The 18,797-nt window shown below is 50.0% G+C and overlaps 1 protein-coding gene across 1 annotated transcript in view; it reads right to left on the bottom strand.

Moving 5' to 3' along the window:
• PLB1 (phospholipase B1) overlaps positions 1-18,797 on the bottom strand; it is a gene marked incomplete at its 5' end in the record, with an annotated part of 105,219 nt that overhangs the window by 21,839 nt on the left and 64,583 nt on the right. Inside the window, 13 exons of the mRNA XM_081155860.1 lie at positions 615-680; positions 5,645-5,716; positions 6,260-6,355; positions 7,429-7,533; positions 8,169-8,250; positions 9,244-9,344; positions 10,097-10,162; positions 10,713-10,793; positions 11,151-11,202; positions 12,589-12,697; positions 13,452-13,495; positions 17,442-17,515; positions 18,423-18,481. Of these exons, the coding sequence (XP_081011986.1) occupies positions 615-680; positions 5,645-5,716; positions 6,260-6,355; positions 7,429-7,533; positions 8,169-8,250; positions 9,244-9,344; positions 10,097-10,162; positions 10,713-10,793; positions 11,151-11,202; positions 12,589-12,697; positions 13,452-13,495; positions 17,442-17,515; positions 18,423-18,481 (1,007 nt within the window). The remainder of the gene's footprint in view (positions 1-614; positions 681-5,644; positions 5,717-6,259; positions 6,356-7,428; positions 7,534-8,168; positions 8,251-9,243; positions 9,345-10,096; positions 10,163-10,712; positions 10,794-11,150; positions 11,203-12,588; positions 12,698-13,451; positions 13,496-17,441; positions 17,516-18,422; positions 18,482-18,797) is intronic.

The raw sequence follows: 18,797 nt of genomic DNA, 5'->3' as shown, positions 1-18,797 counted from the left end.
CTCCACAAACAGGAGCCGACTGGTTGGCGGATCCTCCGCAGAGGTTTTGGAAGCTCTTCTGTGTTAGTCAGATAAAGATGAAGACAAACCTTGTTAAAGCACTCCTCTCAGGAGGGAGCAAAAATGAAACTTCTTTTAAATATTATTTGCTTAATTTGATATAATTTAGTTTATTCCAAGGACTTGTTCAATTCATCACAATGACGGATTCCTTCTTCTGTGTGGATGTGCTACTGAAGTCAAGAATATACTTGAGATTTTTCCACTCGGCTCCACCTTTCAGGAAGCCGGTGGCACCTCAGCCCCACTGCCTCCCCTTCAGCTCTGGAAAGGCTGAGTTGCCTAATCGGAAGTGTTGTTTGTACAAAGGTCAAAGAAAACTGATCCATGGGCACTTCCTCTTGCTGGTTGCTGATGTCAGGTAACCACTTGAGAACATGTTACGACAATCCTGGGACTTGTGGTTCAGGCAATTTTCTCTTTTTTGACATTCTAATTTCCAGTATGTAAAATGGGTACATTTCTGCTTAAGCTAACACTCTGAAACCTGCATTACACCTCAAGTCACTGGCAGGTGGAAATGGCTTGTCCCTGGGAGAGGCATCAGGAGTTACCTCGATGGCTGGCTTGGTGGGGTATGTGTAGTTACTGTTCTTGAGAGTTGTCAGGAAAGGAACATCCTAAGAGAGAAAAGAAACCACAGGGAGGGGTTATCTGATGATAACGAATGTTGTTTAGGAAAGAATCCTGTTCTCTAGATTTATTTAACATGACTTTTCGGCGCTCAAATAGAAAGAACTGTGTAAACATAATTTTGTTCATTCCCTAGAGGGTTTTACATATTATCTTTGGCAAGGCATACACAATGAAAGGACTAAAAAGCATTCATGTATGTTTTACTCAGGGTTCTGTGCTTCTGTTTTCACCCTAGCAGCTGAACATCTACCTAATCATCAAAGTGATCTGTTTTCTTTCCTTTATAATTTCTTTAGCAAGGGATTCACATTATAGCATTTTTTTCTTTTCTAAAAAGTGTTATGATTATCAATTTATTATTTTTTTATCTTCACCCAAGGATATGTTTATGGATGTATTTTATTTTATTTTTTAACATTTATTTATTATGAATGTCTAAAAGTGATTTTAGGGAGGGAGGAAGGGAGAGAGAAAGCAAGCGAGAGAAACATCAGTGTGAGAGATACATTGATTGGTTGCCTCCCTTCGTATGTGCCCCGACTGGGGATCGAACTCACAACCTAGTTATGTGTCCTGACTGGGAGTTGAACCCACAACCTTTTGGCCAAAGAGGGGAGACTGAGTCAAAGGGGTCAGAGGTCAGGGAGACACTGGAATTTGGCAGGGAGTGAGGCCAGAGCAGGAAAAATAAGAACAGGTCCAGGGCAGTGGCAGACAGGTGGCCTGGGTTGCCCAGAGCTTGTTTTGTTGACCATAGGCCACATGGTGTGTGCATGAGTCAGAGTGGTTTGAAGGCCTGGACTTGAGCACATCACGGAGGAGGGATTCCGTCAGTTAGTCTGACTGGCTCTCTTAGGCTCCGTTTGTAGCACCAGTGAGTAGAAGGTGAAGCCCATTAAATGCCAGTACCAGGAAGTCTGTGCAAAGATGGTGTGGCCTGCCTGGGGGTGGGGGCAGAGCCAGGACAGCCACCTGATATGAGTCAGCACCATGAGTCAGAGGCTTCGGGAAAAGGTCATGTGCATCTTGGCTGTGTCACTAGGTTTAAAGTTCCACAGTCAAGGAGTAGAGATTCTTGTTTTCTGTTCTGTGCTGCTCGAACCAAAGCAGGTCTGGGCACCCACCGAAACAGGGGCCATGTTCCAGGGAGACATATCTACTACATGAGACAGGGTTTTTAAGGCTGGCTGAGATAAATCGTTCAGGGAACAGTGGAGAAGACTCAGGGAAGGGCGGTGGTGGTGGTAGAAGGGAGGAAGACCTAACAGGCCCTGACCTCTGACATTCCATTCCATTCCAAGCCTGCTGGTTCATGACCTACTAGGCTAATTCCACAGCCTGTTAATGGGTAGCCGCTTGGCAGTTTGAAAAGCACTGCCTGGAGACTGTAGAAGTGTAAGTGGATGCTGTGGTGATGCCTTGGGAGGGATGGGGTAGAATAATTCACTTATTCTATGAGATTTACATCAATAGGACACCAAGGCCCTCCTGCTGATCCTAAGGTTCTATAATTCTCCGTTGTTTTATGATGGGAAGGTAAGGCCAGGTAACCTTTAACATACAAAGTGCTAAGGACCTGAACGAGGGTGGTGGCAGTGGGAATGGAAGGCAGGGGCAGGCCAGAGGGGTACTCAGAAGAATCCCATCAGATAGGGCTCCTGCCTGGGGTTCCATGCCTGTGGAACTGTGGAAATCACAATACTAGTGACAGAAATAGGAAAGCCCTAAGAATCACAGAATTTGGGAAGACAGATACTTAGTTCCTACTTTAACACTCCATACTCAAAAATTATGTTTTGAATGAAAGTTTGTTGAGTTCAAGGTGATGGTGAAGTCAGGTCATGATTAGGACATTTGAAGTCCAAAGCATTCAGAAGCTAAGTGTCTGCCATATGTAATTCAAAATACAAACACCAGTCAACAATATGTATAATGGAATCCAACAAACCCCTACTTTTCCCAAAGTAAAAGACTGGTCTCCCTCTTTCTCTGCCTCTCTGTCTCTCCCTCTCTCTTTGCATCTCTTTTTGGTTCCCCTGCTGTCTTGGTACCCTGATCATTCCTTTAAGCTGCCACCTGAGTAACCTTATACCTTCTAGGGCATCCAAGGGGAAAACAGCTCTGAAGGGTTAGAAATACAGAGGTGGAGTTTGGGGAAGAAATAAACGAAGACACAGATTGTGGAGCCTGGTGCAAAGAATTCTAACAGGAAACCCTGGAAATGGACAAATTTCAGAGTGAAGGGATGGAGAGAGAGAGAAGAGAGAACAGGGCTGAGACACAGCCGTTGGAGAACATCCACCTTTTTTTTTTTAACCCTCACCTGAGGACATTTTTTCCATTGATTTTTCAAAGAGAGTGGAAAGGGGAGAGAGAGAGAAACACCAATATGAGAGGGGCACATCAATTGGTTGCCTTCCGGGGATTGAGCCTGCAACGAGGTACATGCCTCGAACCCAGGGCCCTTCAGTCCACAGGCCAACGTTCTAACCACTGAGCCAAACCGGCTGGGGCTGTCCACATTTTTGCGGCTGGAAGAAGAAAGAGGGTCATTAAAAGAGACCAGAGCCCTGGCCAGGTAGCTCAGTTGGTTAGTGCGTCATCCCCAAACATCAAGGTCGCGGGTTTGATCCCTGACCAGGGCACACACAAGAATCAACCAATGAGTGCATAAGGTAAGTGGAACAGCAAATCGATGTCTCTCTCTTTCTCTCTTCCTTTCTCTCTCCAAAAAGCTAATAAAATTTTTAAAAGAGAGACAAGAAGGGGCAGCAACTAGAAAAAATAGAAAATTAAGTGCTTTTGCATCCAGGAAACTCAGGCAGGAGGTTAACTGTCACATGCTTGGATGGTGCAAGGTAGACAAGAACTTAAAAAGGCCTGTGCTGGTCTTTCAGCTGCTTTCTTCAAAGCCTGAGGAGCCACCACCCTCTGCCTGGGTTAGGGAAGGAGGGGCAGAGAGGCAATGAAGGCAGGAAGGGGACAATAGTCACAGTCCACAGGGCAGCTGCTCAAAGGTTGGCTGTAAAATCATTTGTCCAACCTGAACTGAGCTCCGCGGAGTGTTAAATGCACGACCTGGCTGGGCAGAGGGCACCTGCAGTTGACTGGGGCAGGGGTAGAGCAGCGAGGAGGCCGAGAAAGCCCCCCAGTGCTCGCATCCCCCTCGCCCGCTCCCCCCACTGGGTCCTGCCTGACGCCTCTATGTTTAGACATGGCTGGCACTAAAATAAGCGCTGCCTGGCCCCCGTCAGCTCACACTGCCATGCTGGTGGACTTTATATAGCTCCGGCACACGGGAGGAGCAGACGGGACCTGGGGAACACAGAGCGCTAGTCGCCCGGTGTGGGAAACTGGGCTGGCGGACAGATGGAACCTTCAGGAATGGGCCTGGGGTTGCCTGGCAACCGCTTCTTCCAGGCAGGGCTTCTGCGGGTGCAGGAGGCTGGGTTTGCTCCCCCCTGCTCACTGGTGGCTCAGTCAGGCTCTGTCCGGGAGGAGGGACAGAGCCCACCGTGGCTTGAGTGTCCTTGGAGCTGCAACCCTGTCGGGGCTCCTTGCCTGGTCCGGGGCAGAGAGTGGTACCGGTCACCTTGAGGCCCATGGCGACAGGGATCTCCTGACCCAGTGCCTAGGCTCCAACCTGGTATTTAAGGAACATCTGTGGGGAGGAAGAGCAATGACGGCTCCCCGGAATGGGTTATTACTTTTACTATCGTATGGGAAGTTGAATGGGCACATTGGCGAGCTTTCCGCGGCTGATGTTCAGCATGGCCCTATGGGCTGTAAAACTATTGAAACACTTACCTCCAGTGTGGTTACAGCCTCTGCTCTGAGTCTCCAAATGCCCCACTACAGGGGTTGTCTGGCTCCTCCCCTAGAACCCTGTTGGCCATGCTCAGGATTTAGCAATTAAACCATTACACCCGGCACAGTAGCGTCCTCTAGGCCTTTGCCCCGTCTTTTGGCCACATCTGACCTGAGTGGAGGCATCCATGGCGCACTGGTTGTTATATCATTGGACTATCTCCTTTGCTGCGAGCCCCAGGCCCAGCAACTGAGCCCTCTGCTGCCACTGGCCTCACTGCCACATCCCTTCTCCCACCACTCGTGTTCTCCTGATGAGGCCGACGGCACACAGGCTGAGCCCGGTGCGGATTGTCGTGGGGAACGTAGCACACAGGGCTCAGGGGTCCCGGAGGGCTGCCACCCCCTCTGGAGCTCTAGCAGTCACACAGGGGAGCTGCAGGGCCATTCCCTGCTCGGCCTGGAGGGTGGGAGCCAGTGGTGCAGCGCAGACCCAGGAGGGAAACCCAGCATCCCAGTTTGGGTCAGGCCCTCCTGCTTTTATTGCTGCTGAGGGCCCTTGGGCCTCGGCCTTATTTGGTGAAAAAGTCATCAGACAGCGCTTTGAAGGGAGAGCTGGAGGCGGTGGGAACATGAACCTGCTCCCACCCCTGGGCCTGAAGTCAAGTTGAACACCACTTACATTTTCCTCCTTAAAAGGAGCTGAGTCCTCAGCAAGGCGACCCCACTTGCCCCCCTCCACACAGCCCCGGGCTGTCCTCTTTGACCCTATTCCTGCTGGAAACTCCCACTGAGTCTCTACCACCACTAAGCACAGCTTCTGGCCTGCTGGCTTCCCACTGGGCCTCCACCTGCAGCCTGGCTTTCCCGTGGGTCCCATGTGCCGCTGCTGAAAAGAGCCTCCTTGTCAACCTTCTGGCTTCCCAACCCCTCTGCTCAAGCACCCACCTTTCGCACCCTGATCCTCAGCCTCTGCTTGGGCCCAGGCCCCCATCCCACTGCCTCTCCCCTTCCCATCCTCACCGACTTCCTTCCCTCCCGCAAAGTCCACCTGCTCCAGGGCCGGGCTAGCTGGGCGGGGGAGGCGCGAGGGGAGAGCTCCGGGCTCCCGGAGAGGAATGAGCGGGTCCCCCCTTATTACCTTAGTGGGGCAGGAGAGGGATATATTTGCTGCCAGGTCCAGGGTATCTGTTTTCTTTCCTAGCGGTTCCAGCTGGGTGGAGAAGAGGAGAGAGACAGGTGCGCTCGTTTGTTTCTGCGGATGTGAACATCCCCGGGCAGCATCCTGCCCTGGGAAAGCTCCCAACTCAGGTTCAGGGGTTTTGGCTTCCGCTCCTGGCTCTGCCAGTTGCCAGCTGTGGGATGTTGGGGGAGTCTCTTAGCCTCTCTAGGATTCAGCTTCCTCAGAAACTCCTAACACAGCAGGGCTGTTGGGAAGCTTCAATGAGATGACATGGCTTAAACTGCCTAGCACAGTGCCTGGCACACAGAAAATGTTGACTCTACGTGAGGGTTCTGCCTTGCACTCATGTAAAGTCCATCATCAGAGTTAAAGAGCAGAGGAGAGGATGTGGTTAATCCTGGGATCTTAAGGACTCTGTATTTTCAATTCTATAGCCGTCTACAGATGTGCCAGCCACAGCTCCTCTATATCTTGCCGGCAAAGAGCAGCCAAGAACAAGCTCCATTTTATGGGGGCTGGTGCTTTAGTCTAGACTAGAACCCCAGAGAGACAGGGGCACCCCACTTATTTTACCATATTGACCCAAAGGGCTCTGGAGAGCTGGGAGTGGAAGTTCTGATTTGGGTGGATGCAGTCTGGGGCGAAGAAAGATAAATCCGGGTGCCCATCCTGGAGGAGAGAAATAGACTTCCTCAAGATCCTGTTGGCGTAGAGGGTGGAGAGAAGAGCCACAGCTGATTGGCCTGACCCCTGGCATTGACCCCTCAACACCCTCCTCCCCTGGAGGTGCTCTGAGCCATTGGACTTCTATAGGGCCTGCTCCCCTCAAGAGGGAGATCAGAGCAATCCCACAGATCAATAGCCTTGGGTGACCCCAAGCCCCCACCCTCTTTATGGCCCCACAATTTCCCTTATTTAATAAAAAAAAGTGCCATATTTGTTTTGAGGCACACTAGTGTGATGCCCTAGCCCATGCCGTGGTTGGGGAATGAGATCTAGTCCTTAAGGAAGTCTTGGCCAACCAGCTGGGAAAAGCTACTTCCTAGCCATTAACCAGATGATCCCTGTGGTCTTGGTGGGGAGAATGGAGCCAAGCCTCAGGGCAGGCCTGGGCAAAGCCGGAACAAAGGCAACGTGCCACCCTCTTCTTTCTTGAGGCACTCAGGGGTGCCCGAAGCTCCCCAGGTAGGCGAGGCCCTTAGGATGGAGGCCCAGGTGGACAGAACCAAGTCCCCACCCTGGTTGATTCACAGAGCTCTTCTGCTCAGAGTAGGAGTGTCAGGCACAAAGCAAGGCCCAGGGGTGGAAACTGAACACCCAGAGCCCTCCTTCATGACTACAGTGTGGTGTGTATGTGGCAGAAAGGGAACATTCTGGAGCTGGACATGTTCAAATCTCGCCTCTCTGACCCGTAGGTCCTATGTGATTTCAGGAAGGCTGCTTTGCATTTCCGAGCCTCTGCTATATGGGGGTGATAAAACTCACCTCAAAAGGTAGTGGTGAAGATTTTATGTATGGCAAGCACAGTGCCTGGCACGCAGTAGATGCTCAGTAAAATGGGGGCAGCTTTCCCACATCAGGCTGCCTCTGAGGATGCAGCTCAGATGTTCAAGAAGGCTGCATTCACCAGACCAGCACCTGGAGAGCTGCCTGTGTCCTTCCCCCTTAAGTCATACCCTGGTGGAAACACATGGCATTTCTGCCTTGACTTTCCTCTTCCCTGAGGGAGGGCAGGGACATACCTGCAGGGTGGGGAGCTGGATGTTGCTGAAGAAGGGCTGCAGCACCACGGAGAAGTTCTCCCGAATGTCATAGCGGCCTGACTCCACCAGCTCACGCAAGCTGTTCTGGGGATACACCCATGGGTGCCTTTAGCACAAGCCCCAGGTAGGCCAAGAGCCCATTGGGCAAGGGTGGGAGTGGCGGGCAGAGTCCCCACCTCCCTGAGGAATGGAGGGATGCTGACTCAGCCCTTCCATTAAGCAGGAAGACACACCTGATTGCAAAGCTCTTTCCAGAGAATTGAAACAGGTTAGGTCACCTTTATGTTTTGTTTTAAGTGAACTGCAAGCTCTGAAGGGCTAGGCAGGAAGTCCCACAAGCAATAAAAACCTGGGAAGTCTCCAAAGAGCCCCCCCAAGCTCGAGACCTGCAACCTCCCAACCTGTTGAGGAGGTGGGAGGGGGGGCAGCTGGGCCCCCAGGATGCAGGGTACTGTCCTCTCAGGCCAAGCACTGGGGTTAAGCCACCATGGGCAGCTGGGTCAGGGGCTTTGCCACCTAGATTCCTTTGGAATGACTCCAACCAGGTGCCTGAGACACCTCTGCAAGGTGGGGCAGAGGAAGGGGACTAGATGGGGAAGTCCCCATTCAAACCCTGAACAGCTCTTCCCTCTCCTGTGTGTCTCCCCTGGGGGGCTATGGGCTAGTGTGTTCACTGAGTGGGGGGAGAGCACACCAAATGGTGCCCTTTTTGGTCTCACCTGGTAGGCTTTGGTGACGGTTTTCAATTTGGCCAGCTCTTCAGAGTTCTCCAGAGGGCTCAGAACGCAGTTACACAAAGAGCTGCACAGAGAGAGGGAGGCAGGAGGACCCGGAGCCAAAGCTCTGGTCAGGGGCTGGCTCTGCTGCAAGGGGCAGCCCTTTCGAGCCTGGACTTAGCAGCATATGTACCTGAGGCTCTGACACAGGTGCCCAGGGGCAGGTTTCAGGCCTGACTCGGGGATTGGGTAAGTGCCCAAGGGTGCATTCATGTGCACCCTCTCATGTTAGCAGAGTACAAGGCGCTGGGCCTGCAGCCAATCACACTGAGCAAATGAATTTAGGCAATGAAAATGCAATGTTTAATTTTTAAAAATAAAATAAACATGCATCCTCTGGTATTGGAGCTGGTATTTGGGGGCCTCCCATACTCATGCCCTCAGATACCTCCTCAGTTGCTGCTAGTGCCCACTGTGTCTTCTATTTTCTTATGAGTTATTTCATGCCCATAAAATATACTTCATATTCAAAGACATATTATCTTAAAACATTCAGGACAGTGCCTGGTTCACAGTAAGTTCCAAAAAAAGTATTTGTTACATAAATAAGAGTACACATGAGGCATAAAAAATAATAAAAGACCCCCACGTACCTCTCACCCAGCTAAAGAAACAAAACTCTCCCAATTTGAAGTTCCCTCCCTAATTCACTTCTTCTGCTAAAGGTGACTAGACTGTGTGGGTCATTTATTCACCTCTGCTTCAGTGTGACTGTCCCATGATGCCCCCTCACAGGCAGGGCCACAACATCCCTCAAGCACTAGCCTTTGCCCCAGCCCTGGCCTCTCCTCCTGAGTTCCCCCATATCACAGAGGTTCTTGCTGACACCCTGAGGTTGGATAAGGGGTGGGGCATGACTCAGACTTTCCAGAAAGGGGTGGTCTTGGCACAAGACCCCCTTTACAGACTTGGGTACATGGATAGACCAAGTCACAAACACCCCAAGGGGTTACAGCTACAGGAGCCGGACCAGGGCGGTGAACGCTCCTCCAGCTGAGGGCAGCCAGCACCCGCCTACCTGGACTGCTTCACTGGGCACTTGTTTGGGTTTCCCAGGAACGCCTGTCGTATGATAGCGGGGTTCATGAAGTCCACAAGGTTGACCAGGGTTCTGGGTACCTGAGGGCAAGGCTGCAGGTAAGAGAGGGACACCAGGGGCTCCTCCCTTCAGCTGCTTTAGGGCCCTGAGAAGTGGGAACGGGCTCTAGGGTCCCCGCAGGAGTCCAGCTCAGATGTCCCTGAGTGGTATCTGGGGAGGTATCTACACCGGGCCATCACGTAGGACCACATGGGCTGCAGTGTGAATGACACCTCCTGGAATGGGACAGTATGGCAGACCCAAGTCTAAATGCTGCGAGTTCAGCTCCATTCAGCCATCAGTTAGTGAACCCAAATCTATTAGCTTTGAATTTTGTGGGATAACCCCCCATTTGCCAGGACATTAGCCCTGGATCATTTCTCTCTAGCCCAGCCTGTACTAACTGCTGAGCAGGCCCGGGACTCAGCCACCCAGAGAACCACCTGGTGGCCAGAGTATAGGATTGGCTTGCCTATGCCACATGTGGGGACAGAGCACATGGCTGGGCGCAGGACCAGGGAAGGACTTGCTCTGGACACACTGTATGGCCCAGAGTGCAGTGCCCAGCCTGGGAGCCACCCAACTGCTGCCACCAGGGAATGTCCCAAGTACTGGTGGTGGGCAATTAGTGCCCACACTATCTTCCCTTCTTCAAGCCTGAGATCCTTTTGGGCTGATTCTAAATGCAACGAGGCTTCCCTGTGGGCAGGCCCCAACCTCTAGAGAGGAAAGGAGCCTTCACCTTTCCCCCATCCCCCCTCACAACCTCCAGGCTTGAGCTGTTACCACCCACCTCTCTATGTAGGATGTCCAAGGCATTGCAGAGATGCTCATAAAAGTTAACTGCAGAATAGAGATTCTGGGAAGAGACAGGAGGGAGAGGAGGAGCTGGTTAAGAGGAGAGGGCCACAGGGCAGGCATAGGCCCCCCTCTGGCTCCAGCCCCAAGGACTTGTTCCCCCTCTGGCTTCCAGCTGTCACCAGTTCATCATGTCAGAATCTGAGGTGATCAGTTGACCACTCGCTGTTATCAAAGATGGGCCTGCAAAAGACTGGAACCTTCAGCCAGAGCTTTAGTTCAGGAGTAGAAAGTAGAGAATCCTCCTAGCTGCTTGGGGTTTTCAGTTTTTTTCTTTCTGAATTATCAGGAATTGTAAGAAAAGGGGGTAGGAGCACCATCGATCTGCCTCCTGCTACCTCACACTACCTGGGACATGGAGGTAGAGTCAGAAACCTGAGTGTCATGGGGTAAGAAGTGTGTGCATACACACATGTGCATGTGCCTGCACACAAACACAGGTGTAGTTGTACAATCCTAGGGTTGATTCTAGGGACTGTTCTCAAAGAGGATCTCCAAAGCCTACAGGTCGAAATCAGGAGCAATGAGCAGGCCCGGCTCGCCTCCCTTACCGAATCCGTGCAGTAGTCACATAAGTCACTGCCTCCAATCATCACCGTGATGATCTTCCAGTCCGCTTTGAAATTTACTTTCTACACAGAGGGAGGAAAATGCTTGATGGTTTCCAGCAAACAATAAAAAATACCCCAGCTCTAAGACTTCCTTGCCCATTTGAAAGAATATAATCAGAATCTCAGCTGAAAGAATTTTAGGGGTTTATTTACAGAACACAGAATCTTAGAATCAGGAGGGACTTTCCAGGTCATTGTGATCAGCAACAAACCTCTCCCCATTGACACAATCTCCTCCAGAGGGTCTTTAACAAGGGCTTCCCTACTGCTGCTTGAATGCCTCTAGTGACAAGGGGCTCACTGTTTTCATAGCAGACCAATCCATTTGGGGACTTTTGTGGAAATTAGTGTTTAAAAGTAACCATAAATCTGACTCACATCATTTTCTTTCATCCTCTGCACCAGAGTCCGGACTTGGCCTACAAGGTCCCTAAAAAGAAGAGGAAATCAGTCCTGTTCAGGAATAGTTCCTGGATTTTTCATCCTTAAGGGCCTGTACTGGAGGTTCCCATGGCATTATCCCCACTGCATGAGCTGGCAGAGACTCTGAGGCTCAGGGACAAACAGCTCTTTGCCTGTTCTAGAGAATTATTACAACAAATAACCCTTTGAAAAGCCAGCTGTGTGTTTGTCTGAAAGCTATAGTCAAAGGTACTGCCAATTATATTTGCTACTCATGATCCCCTTTCCAGAACCACACGTGCAAAGTGTCTTAGGAGTCTATGCTAGGACACCATTCACCACCTTTGAAGGCCTGGCGTAGCTCCTGAAATCAGCTCTATGAAAGCTTTAGCATGCTTCCTCTTTTTACCCTGGCTGCTGGGAAGCTGAGAGTTGGACACTCAGGCACAATAACTATAAAAATGCTCATATTGACAGAGTTGCTTCTCCCCCGCCCCCAGTGGCTGTGATTTTCTCTTAAGTATATGTTAATTGTGTTATTTTTAAAAATAAACTTATCTAAATGCTTCTTTTAGAAAGAGGTGGAGAATGAATACATACTGCACACGGGCCTGGGTTTATAACTCATGGAAGGACTGGACTTCAGGCATCCTGAGTTTGCCATTAGTTCAGGGTCCTGTTATAGGTCTGGGTGGGATGGATCCACAGCATGGTGATCTCCTGGGACCCGACAGTGGGCCCATCTGTCCCCAGCTATTTCTATTACCCAGGCTGAGTGAACAGGTCTGGGTGCTGTGCCCATCAACCTGAAGGGTGGGGGCCTGAGCAAGAAGATGACAGTGTGACAGAGGCTCAGATGGCTGGGCCTCAACAAGGGAACCCAGGCTGCTGGGACCTCTAGGAGCAGGATGGGGGGCCTCCTTGGGTATTGGCCCTGGGAGGCTGAGCACTTCAGCTTCAGCTGTCTCCGGCTTCTCGGGCACGCTTCCTGTTCGCTCCACAGTGAGGCTGCTGACAAGATGTGGCTTGTTGCCCCCGAGGCCTCTAAGGAAAGAGGTTCTGGCTTGCCCGTCCATTTGTTTGGCCCTGATCTTTTGGGGGGAATTGCCACTGGCCAGGCTTTGGAGACCAGTGGCACCATCATGGGAAGTTTCGAAAACTGGATAAGGCTGGTAGTTAGTCAAATGATTAGACCACGTTATGCATGAAAGTAAAGTCAGGAGTTCAGCCTTAGGGCCCCAGTCCTGTCCAAGCTCCAGCCTCGCTAGCTTAGTCACAGGGTGGCCAGGGAAAGGTGCGGCCGAGAGCCCCTCAAGTCACTACTGCAAATGCTTAAGTGTCCCCTTGGCACACGGAGGGCAGGATTACCACCTTAAAGGGAGCGCCTCCTACAGACCCCTCCCCAGATGCATACTTGGCCTTTGCTCCAGGAACAGCCTGATTGAAGAACGCTTTTGCGTCAGTGGCGTCACCTGTGCCCAGCGCGTAGCCCTTGAGATGTTGGTTAAACTTCCGAAGGATGTCTGGAAGAGGAGGGGGCGAAGGGGATAGGGAGAGCTTAGGGTGGTCGGCCAGGGATCTCCGCTGGCCTGGGGTCCCTAGAGTGGGCTGCATCACCATTCTCACGCAGCCTGGGGAGAGGCGGCATGTGTGCCCCCAACAGGAGTTGGTGCCTCTCTGAGTTGAAATGACCTGACGACAGCGTGGCCAAGGCAGCAGAGCCTCTCAGCTTTTTTCTTTTTTTTTTTCCACAGTTCACAGAGAATTGTGCAGAGAATCCTCACTATCTCATCTGATCGTCTCCTCGCGCTCTGGGCCAGCTGAAGAAACCCAAGGCTCAGAATGTTTGGTGACGTGCCCTAGGTCGCCTGGCGAGCACATGGGAGGGCCAGGGCTCGACCCCAGGCCTCTGGGCTCTGGATACAGTGTTTATTCCACCCCCTTCAGTGGCCTGTCTACAGGCCTCTCCTCTCTCGTTTTGTTTAGTTTACTGAAGTATTAATTCAATGTTTAGTTATTCACAGATTATCTCCATGGAGTTAATGGAGTTCCAAGTAATGTGTTTAAAAATGATCGCAATGCATTTACATTGGCAGAGAATAACCTCTACCCAGACAGGACTCTTAGTGTATTTAGTTGTCAACAAACCTCTCCTCCCTTTTCAACAGTAGTCAGAAGGAAGACGCTATTTCCTCCTTTCTTAGCTGAGAGGCATTTCAAGAAACCTGGGGTCAGAGGCAAGGAGTGGACAGACTCAAGCCCCTGGTGGTTACGTACTCGGTAAGGTGGTCACGTGCTCCAGGATGCCGTCTCCTCCTGAACTGTAGGGAGTAAGCCAGAGGGACTGAATCAGTACATAAGGGTTTTCTTTGGCACCCATACCATCAGCACCTGTAAGATGTGTCAGACCTGTCTCTTTGTGTTTGAGGGATCCTCAGAAAAATTCGAATTCCCCAATGGGTTGGTTCCCCCAAATCCAGGATTTGAAGGCAAAAGACAGCTGTTTCTTTTCTCTTCCAAATCAGGAGGGAGAGCACTTAGCCGAGTATATACTATGTGCCCAGCCAGGAACTTGACTCTCTACATTAGTTATCTCACATCTCCCCACATCTCTAAGCTTATGATGTAGATGCCACTATTTCCATTTTACAGAGTAGGAAGCTGAGGAGCATAGGGGAACACTGACTTTCTAAAGGCCACTAAAAACCATAAAGGTAACAAAAAAACAGCTTGAGCTGGAAACCTTTAGAAAATGGATACGCTCTTCTCTGTCCAGGGGTGAGGTCAATCCCACTGCCGCCCAATCCAATTTCACCTAATCTAACAGAGTGTTATGGTCCTCAGTCTAACCCTGACACACTCAAAATTTCCTTTCCTTTCATGCATTCAAATTGGATACATTTGGGGAGCAAGGAGAGAAGTATTTCTATTTTAACCAAGTCCAATGTTCAGATATACTGTATTTACTGTTATTTTCCTTCTGCATCTCCTTTCTCAAGCCCAGCATATGAGTCTAGGCCAATAGATTATGAGAGCACAGTGTTAGCATCCAGCCCATTAGTAGAGGCTTCCAAAGGACAGGCCATGGATCAAAGTCATGGCTGTTCTTTATTCAAGGAATGCTTGGAATAAGTTGACTATTTCATACCAGGGGGGTCAAGGGCTTAAGCCAAATACTCAGCAGCCCCTGGTGGTGGAGAGAGAGAAGCCAGGTAAGCTCCACCCTTCTAATCTTACTCAGGTATTTTTCTCCCACCTCCCCCAAAATGTCTCAATTTAACTTGGCCAGTGGTTGGGCATTTGTTTGAGCTCCCAATTCTTTTCCAACTCTGCACAAAGCCACTGTTTTAGCTGCTTCTGATCCTTCTTTCTTTGGACTAGAAGCACTTAATCAGAATACTCCACAATTGAAAGGAAATTATAAATCATGCACCTGCTCTAATCACTGTGTTCTAACTCTGCTTCCTTTTCTCCTTCAATAAACATGGAAACATAAACACAGAGACAGATGTAAACACATACATGTTAAGTACTTTCTACTGGAAGAGGTATCTTTGTTCTAAAATAAGCGCTGTGGCTGACCAATAGGCTATGAAAATCTCTCTCTGAGCCCATTTTAGACTGAACATTTCCAGGAGAAAAGAGAATTACATGAATAAATATGGGACAGAAAGTTTAAGCTCTCATTTTGATCAGAACTCTGTGAAACATGAAAGAAGACAGATCCATATGAAACAGCTAGTCTACAGGAGACCTGCAGATTCATGTAATTTGTATTATACCATGAGCTCAAGATTACACCATGAGCTCAGCCGCTGGGCTTTGTTCCTCTGCTGTCACCACTGTGCAGAGAAATACAGAGTAGATGCTCAGTAACATTGGTTAAAGGAGTTTCAGTAATGCAAGATCGAACTCCTAATTAACAAGACAAAGAAATGCATTTTTTGGTAAGTAAACTTTATTTTGGTTCTCTGAATGGTGCCAAACAAGCAAACATATTTCAGCTAAAGAAAAGGCAATGCTCTGAAGTCTAGTACAGCGATTTTCAACCTTTTAACCCCGTGGCACACATAAACTACTGAAATTCTGTGGCACACCAAAAATATATTTTTGCTGATCTGAAAAGAAGAAGTATAATTTTGATTCACAGTGGGTGGCTATTGTTCTGTTGGTTGTCTTTTTAAAAATTTTATTTGATAATCTAAGGGAAAAGAGATCAGTGCCCTTGACTAAGTAGTCATGTACTGCATGTTTTAAAAATTCTTGTGGCACACTGGTTGAAAAATCACTGGTCTAGTATGTGAACAGTTCCCAGGGGATGCTAATAGGTATATGAACAAAGAAAGTGTTCTGGGATTCAAGGAAACACTGGGTTAAACAGACACAATTTAAAAAAAAATTTCTTCATTGTAGGTATTCTCATAGCCTTTACTACGCTAACGTGCATGTGAATTCCCCAGAGGAAGGATATAGTAGGTAATGTTTCCCCTCAAAATACAAAGAAGTTTGCCCTCTTCAGGAACATGGCTGTGGCTAGTGTTCCACGGAACACACTTTGAGAAACACTATGTATTCTACCACGTGTCAAGCTGTCTCTCAGAATCTGACCCAGAGTTTCCATCCTAAACACATGGGGATCTGGGGGCAGGTGAAATGCTCTGAAACATTTAGAACAAACAGTTTAAAGCAATAACAGCCACTGAGTATACGAGGCCTTGGAATGACAACCGCAAGACAAGCATTAGGCTTTACTGGCCCTCCCGCGTAGGAGGAACCGGCGCAGCCACCAGAGGCTTCCGTCGCTGCAGGGAGGACGTTTAGCAGAGGTTAGCCTGTTTGCATGTGACTCTCAGAACCTGTCCAGTTGACCTGTTTGTGAAACTGGGAGGATGCCCCCCCGCCCCCCGGACGGCCCTGCTGGGCCTTGGCCTTCGCTGGCTAAGACGAAACGCAGCTGCCACCACCTCATACTTTTTTCCCGATTGGAATAAGCTCTGCCTCCTTTCCTCCCCCCCACGTTCCTGTTTCTCGCAGCTGCAGTAACATTTGGGGCGGGGGGGGGGGGGGCTCCATCTTGCTCCAAGGCAGCCCGTTAGAGACCACCTCCGTGGCTGAGGTCTGTGGAAACCCAGGGAACCTCAGGGGCTGGGAGCCATTTCCCTAGCTCTGGGGTGCTGTCCTCCTGCCCCCCATGCCCTGGATCCTCTCTGTGGGTGGCTACAGGCTGAGTGAGGATACCTCTCTCACCCAGGAAAACCTTTCTCTCTGAGACGTCCTCAGGGTTGACCAGAGAACTGTCGCAATCCCAATCATCCCAGTGTCCCCTCTCACTTGAACCGAAGAAACCTTCCTTTTGGATTCCCTGAAGGAAAGAGAGGCCAGCCTGCTGCCGGAGCCCAGCTTCTCGTTAGCACTCTGCCCTCTGGCGGCCCCCTTTTTTCTAGCTGTTCTGAATTCCGAGCTAATCGCCAATTACTGCGAAGCAAGCATCCATGCGAACTTTATTAGGAAAGAAACTTCAAAAGGCCCACATCCAACCGCTCCCCTCACCTTGAGCTTTCCTTCTTCTGTGTCTGGAATGTCCTTTCTCACCCTTTCCACCTCCCTAATTGCTAATCCGTCGACCTGACCGGGGTCCCACCCTCTCGGGGGGGTGGGGGTCAGTGATTCCCCCTTCTGCATCCCTGCAGCACTCAGGCAACTGCTACTTCTACAGAGCACTTGCTGAACTACAGGGCGTGAGCATCTGCCTGCGCTTCCCAGGCACCCCCTCATTCCAGGTGCATTGCTTGTGATTTTGTTTTGGTTATCTCCTCCCGAAGTGTGGAGTTTTCTGTACAGATGTGAGCATACATGTAAAGGCAGAAGTGTGGCTACAGACCGACATGGGTAAATACACATAGACAGTAAACAGAGACACGGTGCACATATACACACAAATGGGTGGGTGAAGGCTCAGAGGTTTGGTGCTTTTCAGGTGCATTTCATGTTGGATTTTCTGACCCAGGCGTCTGATAAGGACCCTGGTTTGCTTTTTCTGCACAATTTAAAAAAAAAAAAGAGAGAAAGAAAGGTCACCAACAGTAAAAGATCTCTCCACTCACCACATGGTCACATTTTTGAAGACATACATAGGTTTTTCTTCTGAAAGCCCCTTCCAGACCTGGTCCTTGCTCTTTGGTATTTATGCGTTTACAAGAGACAGGCCCCCCCACCTAGTCTCTGGGGTGAAGATGAGATGGGAGGGGGTCAAAGGGTTAACATTACCTGTATGACAGCCCCCGATACTGAGTGGTGAGATTAGGAAGTTCGCTTGGTTTGGAGCGGATTCCATTGCCAGCCTTTGAAAACATACCAAAATCCACAGGAAAGTCAGCAAGTCAGAGAAAATGCAGGCCGTGGGTGGGCAGGGTGTCTGCAGGTGGTTCCCAGCACACTCATCGCGCATGAGCAGAACGCTGGACCGGGAGTCAGAGAACCTGGGCTCACATCCCTCGAACCACAGCTGCTTCCTGACTTCCCCGAGGACACGCCTTGCTCATCTCACGGGGTTTTTTGATGACCAAATTGAATCAGTTGTAAAAACAGTTTGGAAGACTCTAAAGCGCTTTATAAGTGTGAGACCCTGTTATGTGATTACTATCAGCACCAGGCTCCTAAGTTCTTTATAAGCATTGAAGGAGGGGTTCATAGATTTGAGTGGATTGCAGTGGGCAGGTTTCTCATAAACTTTACATTTCTCTTCTCTCCCTCTGGGGCATTCTGTAAGGCAATCTCATGGCGTTAGGCATGCTGCCAGAAAGTGGTCCTCTGGGCTGGTAAAAGAACTTAGGAGCAGAGCTTTAGCCACAACTCTGGAGTCTTTGCTACTTTCTGTGCAGATACAAAGAGGAAACAGGTGGGAGGGTCTGAGCTGCTTACACAGCAGCATCCAAAGGGAAAAGAGGACCCACACAGATAGGTGTAGAAGGTTTTTTCAGTCAAAATGACATTTTTGTAATTGTTAAAAAAGTGTTGTGAGGTGTTAAAAACCTCCATTATCTGAGATAATTCAGTTCACTCCTGAAAAGACTTCTCTTTGCACACCTGAGTGAGAAAGTGGCTGCAAAACAAGCCTTTGCCATGTTCTTGGACTGACAAGGCCAGAATAGAGAGGGGGGTGATGCAGGGGTCAGGAGCTCTGCCCTGGAGTTAGGACTGGAACTGATGCAGCCACCCGCACACCACCCGGGGCCCAAGAGTCCTTACGGTCAGAGAATCCCCCAGAGCAGCCACAACTTGGATGTCTGCAGGTCTCACGGCATGCACTGGAGAGACAAGTGGATACACTTGAGTCTGCGGGAAGGAAGCTGCGGTCTGAGTCTAGTGCTTCTTTAGCAAGAGCAGAAACACCGCCACAGGTGCATTTGGCTCACGCAGGACTGAGTGTCCATAGTGCCCTGGAGGCAGGGGTTATATACAGACAGACTTTCCCCATAAGGACATAATAAAGGAATCCTGGACCTATGGGGAGGGAGAGGTGCTGAGAGAGAGGGAGAAGGAAAGGGAAAGGAAGGAAGGAAGGAAGGAAGGAAGGAAGGAAGGAAGGAAGGAAGGAAGGAAGGGAGGGAGGGAGGGAGGGAG

Source organism: Miniopterus schreibersii, assembly GCF_964146895.1.
Source record: "Miniopterus schreibersii genome assembly, chromosome: 13".
Classification (NCBI taxonomy): domain Eukaryota; kingdom Metazoa; phylum Chordata; class Mammalia; order Chiroptera; family Miniopteridae; genus Miniopterus; species Miniopterus schreibersii.
The sequence above is the reverse complement of the archived record's forward strand: the minus strand, read 5'-3'. Positions and strand labels throughout refer to the sequence as shown.